At 37.8% G+C, this 13,051-nt stretch overlaps 1 protein-coding gene across 4 annotated transcripts in view; it reads left to right on the top strand.

Annotated features, from left to right (window-relative positions):
- LOC5566352 (neurexin-4) overlaps window positions 1-6,040 on the top strand; it is a 79,377-nt gene extending 73,337 nt beyond the window's left edge. For 2 of the 4 annotated variants that reach the window (XM_021841076.1, XM_021841075.1), the window contains exons 7-11: window positions 1,896-1,931; window positions 2,105-3,654; window positions 3,713-4,237; window positions 4,801-4,935; window positions 4,997-6,040. In XM_021841076.1, the coding sequence (XP_021696768.1) occupies window positions 1,896-1,931; window positions 2,105-3,654; window positions 3,713-4,237; window positions 4,801-4,935; window positions 4,997-5,187 (2,437 nt within the window). In that variant the 3' untranslated portion in view covers window positions 5,188-6,040. The remainder of the gene's footprint in view (window positions 1-1,895; window positions 1,932-2,104; window positions 3,655-3,712; window positions 4,238-4,800; window positions 4,936-4,996) is intronic. The other 2 variants (XM_021841078.1, XM_021841077.1) reach the window with 1 other exon arrangement.
- The last annotated feature ends 7,011 nt before the right edge of the window (window positions 6,041-13,051 follow it).

Below are 13,051 nucleotides of genomic sequence, written 5' to 3'. Positions count from 1 at the left end.
AAGAAACTATATTAGTATAAACGAAAGCTAAATCGTGAGATTAAACTACATTCTTAAGTATAAATTTTACTGTTTATGGTAGTTTTACTAAAAAGTCTCATACTTTTAAAATCATGTACGCATATTTATCGATCTACAGCAAATTGTAAACAGTTTTCTCCGAATTTTTCAATTGGTAATCTCAGAATAACATATTATGAAAATAATATGTGGAAAATAAAATCGATTTTATTACAGCAGTGTTGCCAATTTTGATGATTGTCAATGTACTTTGATAGGTCCTCTAAGAATAAAACAATTGTGTTTCTGTTGTGCTTTGAATGTGACGTGGGGACTTACTAAGTAACTCTATGAAGGCGTAAGTTATTTTTCATATTAATACTATATTAGGACTTCCGTCAGGACGTACTTTTACACAAAAAATTCTACTCATATCAATTCCCATCAAATTTAAGACAAATTTCTTTAAAAATATACGGGAAAATTGATTTAATTATATCTGTAAAATTGTTGCTCCAAACATAACTTGATTTTTTCCATCAGGCTTCTGATTGATGATGCTTTCGAAGAACAAGCCTTTTTTGAAAATAGAAAATATAAATTATCGAATTTTCCAGCCAATTTCTTACAATCATTGATTTTGATAACCTCAAAAAATCGACCGATCTAATCGTTGTTCCATATTCGTGTGAAATTTAATTATTTTGGAGAATTTTTATTATCACAACATTGTACAATACTAGTCGAACGATGTGCAAAAAAACGAGTGAAATTTCATTGATTAATAAGAAAGATACAGCATGCACAAGGTGTCCACTTTATAAAATGAACAGTCCTTAGGATACGTTTCAATACTCTTGCCTTGAATTTCTCAGCCATTGAATTCAAATCGTTCATTTCAAATTCAATTCACTCCCCCAACTCAAAAATTTACCAATTTAAATTTAAATTTAGTCCCAAAAGGTTAATTTTTTCAAAATTTTTTTTTTCAAATAACACCAGATCTCGACGTTTCATGCATTTCAAAGACATCTGGCATCAAAAAAAATAATCGATTTCGGAAATTTCATGTACCCCCCCCCTTGGGAGATTTTTCATGGCCAAACTTTGACCGCTTTGGGGGTCCACTTAACGAAGGCCGATTGAGCTCAAATTTTGCATGGGGACTTTTTTCGAAGCGTCGAAACTTTTGAGCACTACCATTTTTTGAAATTCGATGGCAAAATTTTTCCCATACATTCCATTGGCACCCTATTGGTTATTGTATCTAATAACCATGATAGAGCTAAATAAAGTGTTTGTGGGCCCTTCTGTGGGCAAAGCTACAACGTTACTAAATTTGACTGGGAACCAATTCGACTGTCATAATCATCTCAGAGTTAGACTATTTCTTACGCATGTTGCGTCTCTGCTTTCGTCTTTTCTATAAACAAAAATAGTATCATTGACAAAAACTATACAACGATAAACCATTAGTCGTCAAGCCCTAACAACAAACTCCGCTCAGCGAAAAATGAATCGCTCGACATGTGTGCTAACGATCAATTGTTCGCAAACCAAAGTCATAAGTTTTAGAGGATTTTTTAACTTTTATTCCGCGATCTGCCTTCTGGTATGTCTTTTCTGATCCGAAAGTCAATCGGGCATGATTTGTGCGAAAAAATATGCCGTGAACGCGTTCTGATTCATGTTAATCGCAACATGTTACAACAACCGACAAACGGTTTGTCCCGCGACAAACAGTGCATCGGATGCTCCATCGCTAGAGTCACTTGAAGTACGCAGTTTCCGTCTCGGACTTTTGAGAGTTAAAACAAGCTAGCAGTAAATCTTTGATTAATTAAAAGCTTTTGGATTATACAAAATGATAACATTGATATTTATTAATCATGCAGGAATGTTAACAATGGCCGTTTTAGATCTATATTAAGGTAACGACATTTCAAGCAAAATTGTTCCAAGTGTGCGCGATCGTTTGCTAAGCTTTGCGTAATAAGCTATGAAGAGTGCTGTGTGGCTCCTAATGATTTACAATGCTTACCACCCCCCTAATACAAATTAATTCCACAAAACTAATTCTTTTCTGTTACGTAACCATCCACAGACAATTGAACATCAACACCGGCGAACTGTACTACATCGGCGGAGGCAAAACCAAGGATGGTTTCGTCGGTTGCATGCGAACCATCATCATCGACGGCAACATCCGTCCACCGTCCGACTGGAAAGAGGAAGAATTCTGCTGCAAGGGCGAAATGTTGTTCGACGCATGTCACATGATTGACCGCTGTAATCCAAATCCGTGCAAACACAACGGTGTATGCAAGCAAAACTCGTTGGAGTTTACGTGTGACTGTGCGGGAACCGGGTATGCCGGAGCCGTGTGTCACACCTCGTTGAACCCGCTGTCCTGCCAGGCGTACAAGAACGTCAACGTGGTGCAGTCGCGGACTACGATCAACATCGATGTGGACGGAAGTGGCCCGCTGGCGCCGTTCCCGGTAACCTGCGAGTTCTACTCGGACGGACGGGTGATTACGGTGTTGAGTCACAGCTCGGAGCATACGACTAGGGTGGATGGCTTCGCCGAACCGGGATCGTTTGAGCAGAACATCATCTACGAGGCGGATTTACCACAGATTGAGGCTTTGCTGAACCGATCGCAGTCCTGTTGGCAGCGGTTGAACTACGCTTGTCGATCGTCTAGGTTGTTCAACTCTCCTTCAGAAGTGGAGACGTTCCGGCCGTATTCTTGGTGGGTTTCGCGGCATAATCAGCCCATGGATTATTGGGCGGGCGCCTTGCCTGGATCCAGGAAGTGTGAGTGCGGTATTCTGGGTACCTGTGTTGATCCAACCAAGTGGTGTAACTGCGATGCGAACAGCTTGGAGTGGCAAGAAGATGGTGGAGAGATCAGGGAAAAGGAGTACCTACCGGTGAAGGCTTTGAGGTTCGGTGACACGGGAACTCCAGTTGATGAGAAGTTAGGTCGCTACACTTTGGGTCCCCTGAAGTGTGAAGGAGATGATCTGTTCAACAACGTTGTTACGTTCCGCATCAAGGATGCTACGATCAATCTACCACCGTTTGATATGGGTCACTCGGGAGATATCTACTTCGAGTTCAAGACCACCATTGAGGATGCGGTTATTCTGAATGCACGAGGACCTACGGATTTCATCCGTTTGAACATTGTCGGTGGTACGAAGCTATTGTTCGAATACCAAGCGGGTACGGGAACTCAAAAGGTCTACGTAGAAACTAGCTATTGGCTGAGCGACGATCGCTGGCACTCGGTGAGCGTTGAGCGAAATCGTAAGGAAGCGCGACTGGTGGTTGATGGGTCCATCCGGGCAGAAGTGCGAGAACCTCCTGGTCCGGTTCGTGCCTTGTATTTGACTTCGGAGCTAGTGTTGGGAGCTAGTATTGATTACAGAGATGGATTTGTTGGCTGTATTCGTGCATTCCTGCTCAATGGAAACCACGTGGATCTGAGAGGTTATGCGGAACGTAAGTTGTATGGCGTCTCCCCTGGATGCGTTGGACGTTGTGAATCTAGTCCTTGCTTGAACAATGGTACCTGTACAGAACGGTATGACAACTTCATTTGCGATTGCCGTTGGAGTGCATTCAAGGGACCGATTTGTGCCGATGGTGAGTAAATTATATATAAATTTCAATGGAATCATTCTAACATTCTATGTTTTCACAGAGATCGGAGTCAACATGAAGGCCAGCTCGATGATTAAGTACGACTTCCAGGGTGCTTTCCGTTCTACACTACACGAACGAATCCGCGTTGGTTTCACGACCACCAATCCAAAGGGTTTCCTGCTTGGATTCTTCTCAAGTCAATCGAAGGAATATCTAACAATCATGGTATCCAACTCGGGGCATCTTCGGGTGGTGTTCGATTTCGGCTTTGAACGACAGGAGTTAATTTATCCGACGAAGAACTTCGGTCTTGGTCAGTACCATGACGTACGATTCTCGAGAAAGAATGGCGGAGCAACTGCAGTGCTGGAAATCGATGATTACGAACCTCAGGAGTATCATTTCGATATCAAGGATTCGGCAGATTCTCAGTTCAACAACATTGAGTACATGTACATCGGAAAGAACGAAACGATGAAGGATGGCTTCATAGGATGTATTTCAAGGGTAGAGTTTGACGATATCTATCCGTTGAAATTCCTGTTCCAGGAGAACCCACCACCAAATGTGAAATCGTTGGGAAGTAAGTATTGGTTGATCCAAGAAATCAGTAAGCACGACAACGCGGCACGTTGGCAGCGTTATGTGCGCATTACTTATTTATTTATTTATTTATTTCTTATAGATCGTTGTAGAGTAAGGCAAATTCCTTTTAAATTACCACAACCGGTTTTGATCGATTAATTCAAACAATCTTATTTACTAAAAAAATCATAATCTATTTAATTTTGCTGAATTAGTATAGTCATTTGATGCCTACCAGCTTTATAAACGTTCAAGATGTAATTATACGTCAGAAAGAGCAAAATAGGGTGTCATTATAATGTCAAGATGTAACATTCACTGCAGGAAATGTTGAACTTTTCTAATGGACTTTCGAGGCTACGTCAGGCATATCTATATGCGAATGATGCAGTAATAGGGTGTCTAAGCGGTTAAAATGCTGTAATTGGCTTGTCTGCATTTGTAGTGCATGTCTATATGGTTTCCTAATGCTGATATAGGGCTTATTGTTCGTGCTTATGGTTATTTGGGGATATATTGCTTAAAATTCCAGATATTAATTATTGTAATGTTTGATTACAGCTCCTTTGACGGAAGATTTCTGTGGAGTTGAACCAGTTACCCATCCTCCAATCGAAATCGAAACCCGTCCTCCACCAGAGGTGGACGAAGATAGGCTACGAGATGCTTACGGTCCAGACACTGCTATACTGGGAGGTAAGTTCATATTCCTCATAACGGCCATTCGTGCAGATCGAAACGTTCAATCTTCTTCTAGGTGTCCTGGCAGTGCTATTCTTGCTTCTTATAATCATGGCTATCCTGATCAGTCGGTACATGAACCGCCACAAGGGCGAATATCTAACGCAAGAGGACAAAGGAGCCGATGCGGCCCTGGATCCGGACGATGCGGTCGTGCAGTCGACTACTGGCCATCAAGTGACCAAACGAAAAGAATGGTTTATTTAATGATCTATTAGCTAATATAAGCCCGTGTTTCCAAAAATCAATCTAAAACGGGCGCGTTCGTTCCAAAAAACAGAGAGAGAGCAACCAACAAATTAACAGCAGCTGTAAATAATGTGTTCAACACGCGTACATCTACAAAAATCTTCCGTTTAGAAGTTGATTGTTTTCATCTGTATCGTTAGCTCATTTGATTTACCCAACATCTACCAATTGTGAAAGTCATTTACAAGTATGAACATCACCACAAAAATGCAATGGTCGTGATAAACAAATAGTCCGGCCTTGACACAAAAAGCGCGAACACAAAACAAAAAGGCAAAACCGTAAACGGGAGCAGCATTTCGATTAGTTCTAGATTGTTTTGATTTTTATTTCGTAAGGCGATAGATTTTTTATTACTATTGATTTTAGCCGTCCATTATCGTACTTTTTTTTTCTTTTTGGAAAACGATTAATTTCTAACAATCGAATGATGATAATCTGAGTTGTAGTTTGTAAGGTTAAGTAATTAAGTTCGAAAACAAAACAAATTTTGAAAAGCTGACGCCAGAAGCGAGTGGAAAATTTCTTCAGTAGGTTTAGTAAAACGAAGTTAGTTGAGGCAAGAATCTCATTTCGCTAACAAGTCTTTTATAGGTACCACAGCCTAACGCAGAATTAAAAAATTATCAGGTTTGAAGAGCATTTCAGGAAAACATTCTTTCCCATGCAAAACAAATTTACTAAGGAAAATCTTCTAGAGCAACGTAGATCGCATGTTTTTGCAGAATGCGGCTTTTCAGACTAGTTTACAGCTGAAGCCATGTCTGATGTGTAAATAGTTTTTCAAAATACATTGAAACAAATTAGAAAACTTTTTTCGTTTTGTTATTCATTGAAAGAAAGCCAAATTTAATTTGAAAAGCCTTAAATTTTAAATTAGCTTCTTTAAACAAACTTTCATTCCAAACTTTTCGTTTTATCGTAGTATCAAAGATATTTTGAAGCACGTCAAATGATTTGCATCCAGATAGCCATCCTAACCAGACGGATGAAACAACCCTCATTCTTGTTTACAGCGGATCCAACTTTCGATCGAATCCTATTCGTTCGAAAACATGTCCCAGTTGATTTTGCTGATGTAAACGGGAATGCAAAACGGCTTCCGATCGAAAGCGCATGTATTTCAGGGGTGTATAACTTAATGTGTTTCTCTAAAATATTGTTTATATATCATCAGTTGTTATTAAACATGTACCGTTAGTAGTTAAAATAACAAAACCTGCACCAAATAGAACGAGAATATAACATATCCTACTATAGTTATATCCAAAGTATTACGGAGTTTGTTTCATGTACGATACAAATTAGCAATTATTTTTTGTGCAAATTATGATATGTACTGTTCATAACATCGGATATTATTTACAACCAGGGGGTTCATTCATTTATTTCATAACGCCACAAACGACCATTTTTGACACCCACCCACCCCTTCGTAACGCTTTTTGTATGAATATTCTACAAATTTTGTATGAGCCGTAACATCTTTAGGACACCCACCCACCCCCTTCAGCGTTATGAAATTTGTGAATAAACCCAGGGATTGAAGCTTGATAAATATGAGCTAATCTCTAACGTACACGGCAACGCGGATCTACTCAAATCTGAGTTGTTTCAACGCAAAACCGTAGTTGAGCCCAATAACCCAAATTTGGCTAAACTTCCAAGGCCTCAATTAGGTACTTTGCCATTAAATCCATAAGAAAAATTTACTTAAATTTGGTTTGATTCAACGCAAAATTGAGTTCATTCAACCCAAGCTTGAGAATAATGCATTTACCCCAATTTGGCTTATTGGGCCAAACTACCCCCATTAGGTAGGTGCAGCTCTCTCTGTTTATGAAAACATTGGTGGGGAAGAGAGAGAATACCGAGAGATTTTGGCTTGAGAGAATAATCGATATACTTATTTTTGAGTAAAGTCAACTCAAAAATTAGGTAACCTGTTTTTTCCGTGTATCACTCTCTGTAACAATCATGATTTGCAGCATATCATGAGAACCTGTTTATCGTATACTGCTCCAGCTCTGATTAGATTCGGGGTCTAGCGTATTGGGAGTCGTGGGATCGAAGCCTTCCAGAACGATTCCATTTTTTTTCACAATTTTACATCTCTATTTGTCTAAATTGACTTTTGTGTCTACGAACTTCAGATTTTTTTCAGAACACCGTCGGCTGGTTTAAGCCGTATAGACATTAAACCCAAGTTGCGTTATTACAACTTGCCAAACGCTGCCGATCATGGAGCGATACATACCTATGGGATGTTTTTCTTCGTTAGCTTTGATCGTGCTTCTAAATCTAATGGGAGCGAATTCTGCAATGCCTGTTTACAACAAACTGACCAATGCAATAGCACAAATATAACAAGTTAAAAATACAGTCACCCCACAGTTATGGATCAACCAAGGGTAATTTTTCATAATAAAATATGATTGAAACATGGTGACGATGTACTTAACAAAATTAATTCTCTGGCACGGCAGAATATAGTTGTTTTTGAGAATACACCTCAAAGAGGCCAGTCGGCAGCTATCGTTCATAGCGTACGGTTGTGCTTTTCAACCTGCCTGAATAGAGTGCGAGTATATTGTTTCGATAAAGTAGTGCTATAGCAGAGCGGTGCATGTAGGTAGATTTTGTGACTCGGTGCTCCCCAAACTACGGGGCCAATCTATTTCATCATTGCGAAAAGAAACTACCTGCTGTGGAAGAGCAAATCATCATATCATATCATCAAATCAAAGTAGTTGCTATCACTTTCCACAAAAATTGTACGACAAAATGATAAGCCGTTTCAATCTGTTACTTACGACGATTTTGTACCAGTGTAAAATCGACTCAAGTAGTGTTTTGTTTTGAATCGTGGTTAAGTCACTTTGTCTCCCATACAACGGAGCGGCGAAAGTAGCGGTTAGGTTGCGAATGTGGAGAATCTTACTTTCGATTAAACCAGGTTTAAGGCCTAAGCGTTGGTGAAGACACCGCTTATAAAAGTGAAAAATCGAGTTAGTTTAGAGTGGAACGTGTAGAATTTCGTCTGCGAAACACGTAGGATTGATAAAGTAAGTTTGTTAACTTTTCTGATTTGAGTCTGTTTGAATAAGTCTTCCAGATATAACTGGATAGCAAAATCTGGTAACAATATAGGGTAGAAGCACCGGTTTTGGCCATACGCCAGTTGTAGCCATAGTGGATTATACACCGTTTTACCTAGCCAATCAGCATAAAACCTTTTGTGTTTAGTGGATCACATTCATATGATAGAGCTACATTCATTTACTCATCCAAATTGATTCAAAACATGAGAAAAACAATTAATTTTCCTTATAATTTCAACTCCCATACACCTAATTTGGCCAGGGCACTCCTAAGTTGGCCACTCTTGTTAGAAATCAATGCAATTGGCCAATTTAGGAATCGAAGTTAACTCTCTGGCTGAAACTGGTTCCGTTGGCCTATATTGACCAACGGGATTTTTAAAGCGAAAAAATGGTTTAAGCTCTGTTTTGATATTTACACACATAATATGGATTGAAAGCTTGCATTTGACATATTTGTAGTATAAATACGACTTCCCATTTAATTTATTTTGACATTTCCTCTTAGACTGGCCAAAACCGGTGCATTTACCCTATACCATTCGGTCGCGTTGGGTATTTCGTCCGAACTTAAATTTACTGAAATCCCTTTGGGCACCGATCTTCCTATAGTTGCAGCAAGACTAGATTAGCCCTTCTCGGCAACGGTAGTATCTTTTTTAGTTTTTACTTACCGAATGGAAATGTTCCAAATCTTGAAAACCAGCTAAGAAATGTAATACCGTAAGACGGGGTAACTTTGATAGTTTTTTCGAAGAAAACTTAAATATTTATGCATGCTGTTTCAAATAATTATAATTTATATTTTTAAAACAAGTACTGGCATTCTAGCTATCGAGTGTAGTCGATAGATTGCCAAAAGATTGATTTTGAATGAATATATAATTTTTCATATAATGGAAAGTTGGTTTTCTGTTTTGGGGTAACTTTGATAATGGAGTATGAATCGAACAAAATTGAATGAAAAACGAACATTTGTAGTGCATTGCATAACCCTAGGCGTTTAACGTTATATGGAAATTTCTGACTTAGATTACAAAAATGGTCCCAGTTTGTGAAAATGCTTTTCGCTAAGAGATTGGAGATCGTATTCAAGTTCTAGGATAACTAGGCTATCAAAGATAAGTAGCCAACTATTCAAAACTACTTCAAATAGTGATCGTAGAACAGATTGTTTGTAAGCGTTTCGAAAATGCTAAAATGGTGTCAATTTTTAATATTCGTATAAAATGCTTCAAATGTTCTTGATTCAAATGAAAACCGCTCTTACATGAAGTGTCATACCAATATTCTTTAGTTTTGCATTCGTTTTGCTTAACTGATTAACAGAAATTATGATATTTTGTTTAGTATATGGTGGGTTTCGCACTATCAAAGTTACCCGCATTATCAAAGATACCCCGTTTTACGGTACAATCAATCTCTACACCGATAATTATGCTAGGTGACTGCAATGGGCATCATCAAGCATGGAGAAGTCATGATTCCAATGCTCGTGGTTCACTTGTAGCTGAACTAGCCAGTTCATGTGAAGTTTCGATTCAATGTAAATAGAGATAGATGCTTCCCTCACCGTCATCGTACAGCAAGACAATGACAGAGATTTTTTTTTCAAATTCTCTTTTATTTTTCCGTCGCTATAGCTTGTGACAGAATATTAAACTTCATAAATTTTAGTTTATTATCTGGTATGATTGTTATTTATATCGCTACAATTATGGGAGGATATCCATTTAACTTATCAAACACATTTACTTCCCGAAGTTCTTCAAAATGAGATAGAAATTTTAATAGCAAAACGGCATTAAAATTGCTCTTATGAGAGCTCCGTCATTGCGACATGACGAAGTGAGCACATGAAATATAACTACGTCTAATGACAGTGAGAAGACTCGTTTCGTCAGTGTCGCAAGTCAGTCATAATACTTAATAACCCATTCCATTTCTTTCAACTCATATGGAACCATTCTAGCCAGTTCCGGATTCCCTGGAACCGGTTCCTGGGACATCAGTTGGAGACAAGATTTTACAACATAATTGTAATACAATGCATATTGAGTAATTGTATGGGCAATCTACCAATACTTCCGGAATATCCTAGAGGCGATTCCGGAACACTGGAAAAGGACATCGATCCGATGATTGAAACCCATGTCATGCGACACATCAATCATCAAGATTTTTATCCCAAAGTATAATAAAATGCAAATTGAGTTTTTTTTTTTTTTTTAATTTCTTTATTAGTATCATTCCAAACATTACATTCATTTCTTATATCTAGGTGTTCTGTGTTATTTGACAACACTATCATCCTAATTTGGTAAAACAAATCTAAGATTTTATAACCATTTTGTTAACAACATATTACATTTCATTTGCCGTAGCAGTTCAGATTTTTTACAGGTGAGTTGATTTCACCTGCTTATAAGAGAAAAAAAAAGTTTTTAATATACTTAACCTAACTTAACCTAAACATATAACGCATTAATCGTGGCAATAGAAGATTGTAACGATTTTTGCCTGAAATTATTGATTATTTTATTTGACATTTGTCCCAATGTTTCAACATTGGATATTCTATGTAACTCATTGGTACTATACCAGGGAGGAAGCCTCAGAATCATTTTCAAAATTTTATTTTGAATTCTCTGCAGAGCTTTCTTCCTGGTATTACAACAGCTGGTCCATATTGGTACAGCATACAACATGGCTGGCCTGAAAATTTGTTTGAAAATCAAAAGCTTGTTCTTAAGACAAAGTTTTGATTTTCTATTAATAAGGGGATAGAGACATTTTACATATTTATTACATTTGGCTTGAATGCCCTCAATGTGATTTTTGAAAGTTAAATTCTTATCTAGCATGAGCCCTAGATACTTAACTTCATCTGACCAATGTATTGGAACCCCTCTCATCGTGACAACATGCCTACTTGAAGGTTTCAAATAAAGAGCTTTTGGTTTATGTGGGAATATTATTAGTTGAGTTTTGGAAGCATTAGGAGAAATCTTCCATTTTTGCAAGTATGAAGAAAAAATATCCAAACTTTTTTGCAATCGACTACAGATGACACGCAGGCTTCGTCCTTTGGCGGAGAGGCCTGTGTCATCCGCAAACAAAGATTTTTGACATCCCTGAGGTAGCTCAGGTAAGTCAGATGTGAAAATATTGTATAATATTGGTCCCAAAATGCTGCCTTGAGGAACACCAGCTCTTACAGGAAGTCTTTCAGATCTGGAGTTCTGATAATTAACCTGAAGTGTACGGTTTGACAGATAACTTTGAATTATTCTAACAATGTATGTTGGAAAATTAAAGTTTTTTTAATTTTACAATCAAACCTTCATGCCAAACACTGTCGAATGCTTTTTCTATGTCTAGAAGAGCAAGACCAGTAGAATAGCCTTCAGATTTGTTGGAACGGATCAAATTTGTTACACGTAAAAGTTGATGAGTGGTCGAATGTCCATGGCGGAATCCGAACTGTTCATTGGCAAAAATTGAATTTTCGTTGATGTGTGCCATCATTCTGTTCAAAATAACCTTTTCAAAAAGTTTACTGATGGAGGAAAGCAAACTGATTGGACGATAGCTAGAAGCTTCTGCAGGATTTTTGTCTGGTTTTAAAATTGGAACAACCTTAGCATTTTTCCATTTGTCAGGAAAATATGCTAATTGAAAACATTTGTTAAATATATCAACTAAAAATGATAAGCTACTTTCTGGAAGTTTCTTGATGAGGATGTAGAAAATTCCATCATCGCCAGGAGCTTTCATGTTTTTGAATTTTTTAATAATAGTTCTCACTTCTTCCAAATCAGTCTCCCAGGCATTTTCGAAAACGTTCTCTTGATTGAGAATATTTTCGAACTCCTGAGTAACTTCATTTTCAATTGGACTAGTAAGTCCTAAATTAAAATTGTGCGCACTTTCAAACTGCATAGCAAGTTTTTGAGCTTTTTCGCAATTAGTTAGTAATAATTTGTTTTCCTCTTTCAATGCCGGTATTGGCTTCTGAGGTTTTTTCAAGATTTTAGATAATTTCCAAAAGGGCTTTGAGCCAGGGTCCAATTGAGAAATTTTATTTTCAAAATTTTTGTTTCTTAATTGAGCAAAACGTTTCTTGATTTCTTTCTGCAAATCCTGCCATATAATTTTCATAGCAGGATCGCGAGTGCGTTGAAATTGCCTTCTCCTCACGTTTTTAAGACGGATCAAGAGTTTAAGATCATCGTCTATAATCACGGATTCAAATTTTACATCACATTTTGGAATTGCAATGCTCCTGGCTTCAACAATGGAATTTGTTAAAGTTTCAAGAGCATTGTCAATATCAAGTTTAGTTTCTAAAGAAATGTTAACATCAAGATTAGAGTCAACATACGTTTTATATACATTCCAGTCGGCTCGTAAATAATTGAAAGTGGAGCTGATAGGATTGAGAATCGCTTCATGGGATATTTGAAATGTAACAGGGACATGATCAGAATCAAAATCAGCATGAGTAATCAGTTGGCTACAAAGATGACTAGAGTCGGTTAAGACCAAATCAATCGTAGATGGATTTCTAGAAGAGGAAAAACATGTGGGGCTATCAGGGTATTGAATTGAGAAATATCCTGAAGAGCACTCATCAAATAAAATTCTGCCGTTGGAATTACTTTGAGAATTATTCCATGACCGATGTTTGGCATTAAAGTCACCAATGACAAAATATTTTG

This window comes from Aedes aegypti, chromosome 2 (genome assembly GCF_002204515.2).
Source record: "Aedes aegypti strain LVP_AGWG chromosome 2, AaegL5.0 Primary Assembly, whole genome shotgun sequence".
In the NCBI taxonomy this organism is placed as follows: Eukaryota; Metazoa; Arthropoda; class Insecta; order Diptera; family Culicidae; genus Aedes; species Aedes aegypti.
Note: the sequence above shows the minus strand (reverse complement) of the source record. Positions and strands in the feature narration are given on the sequence as shown.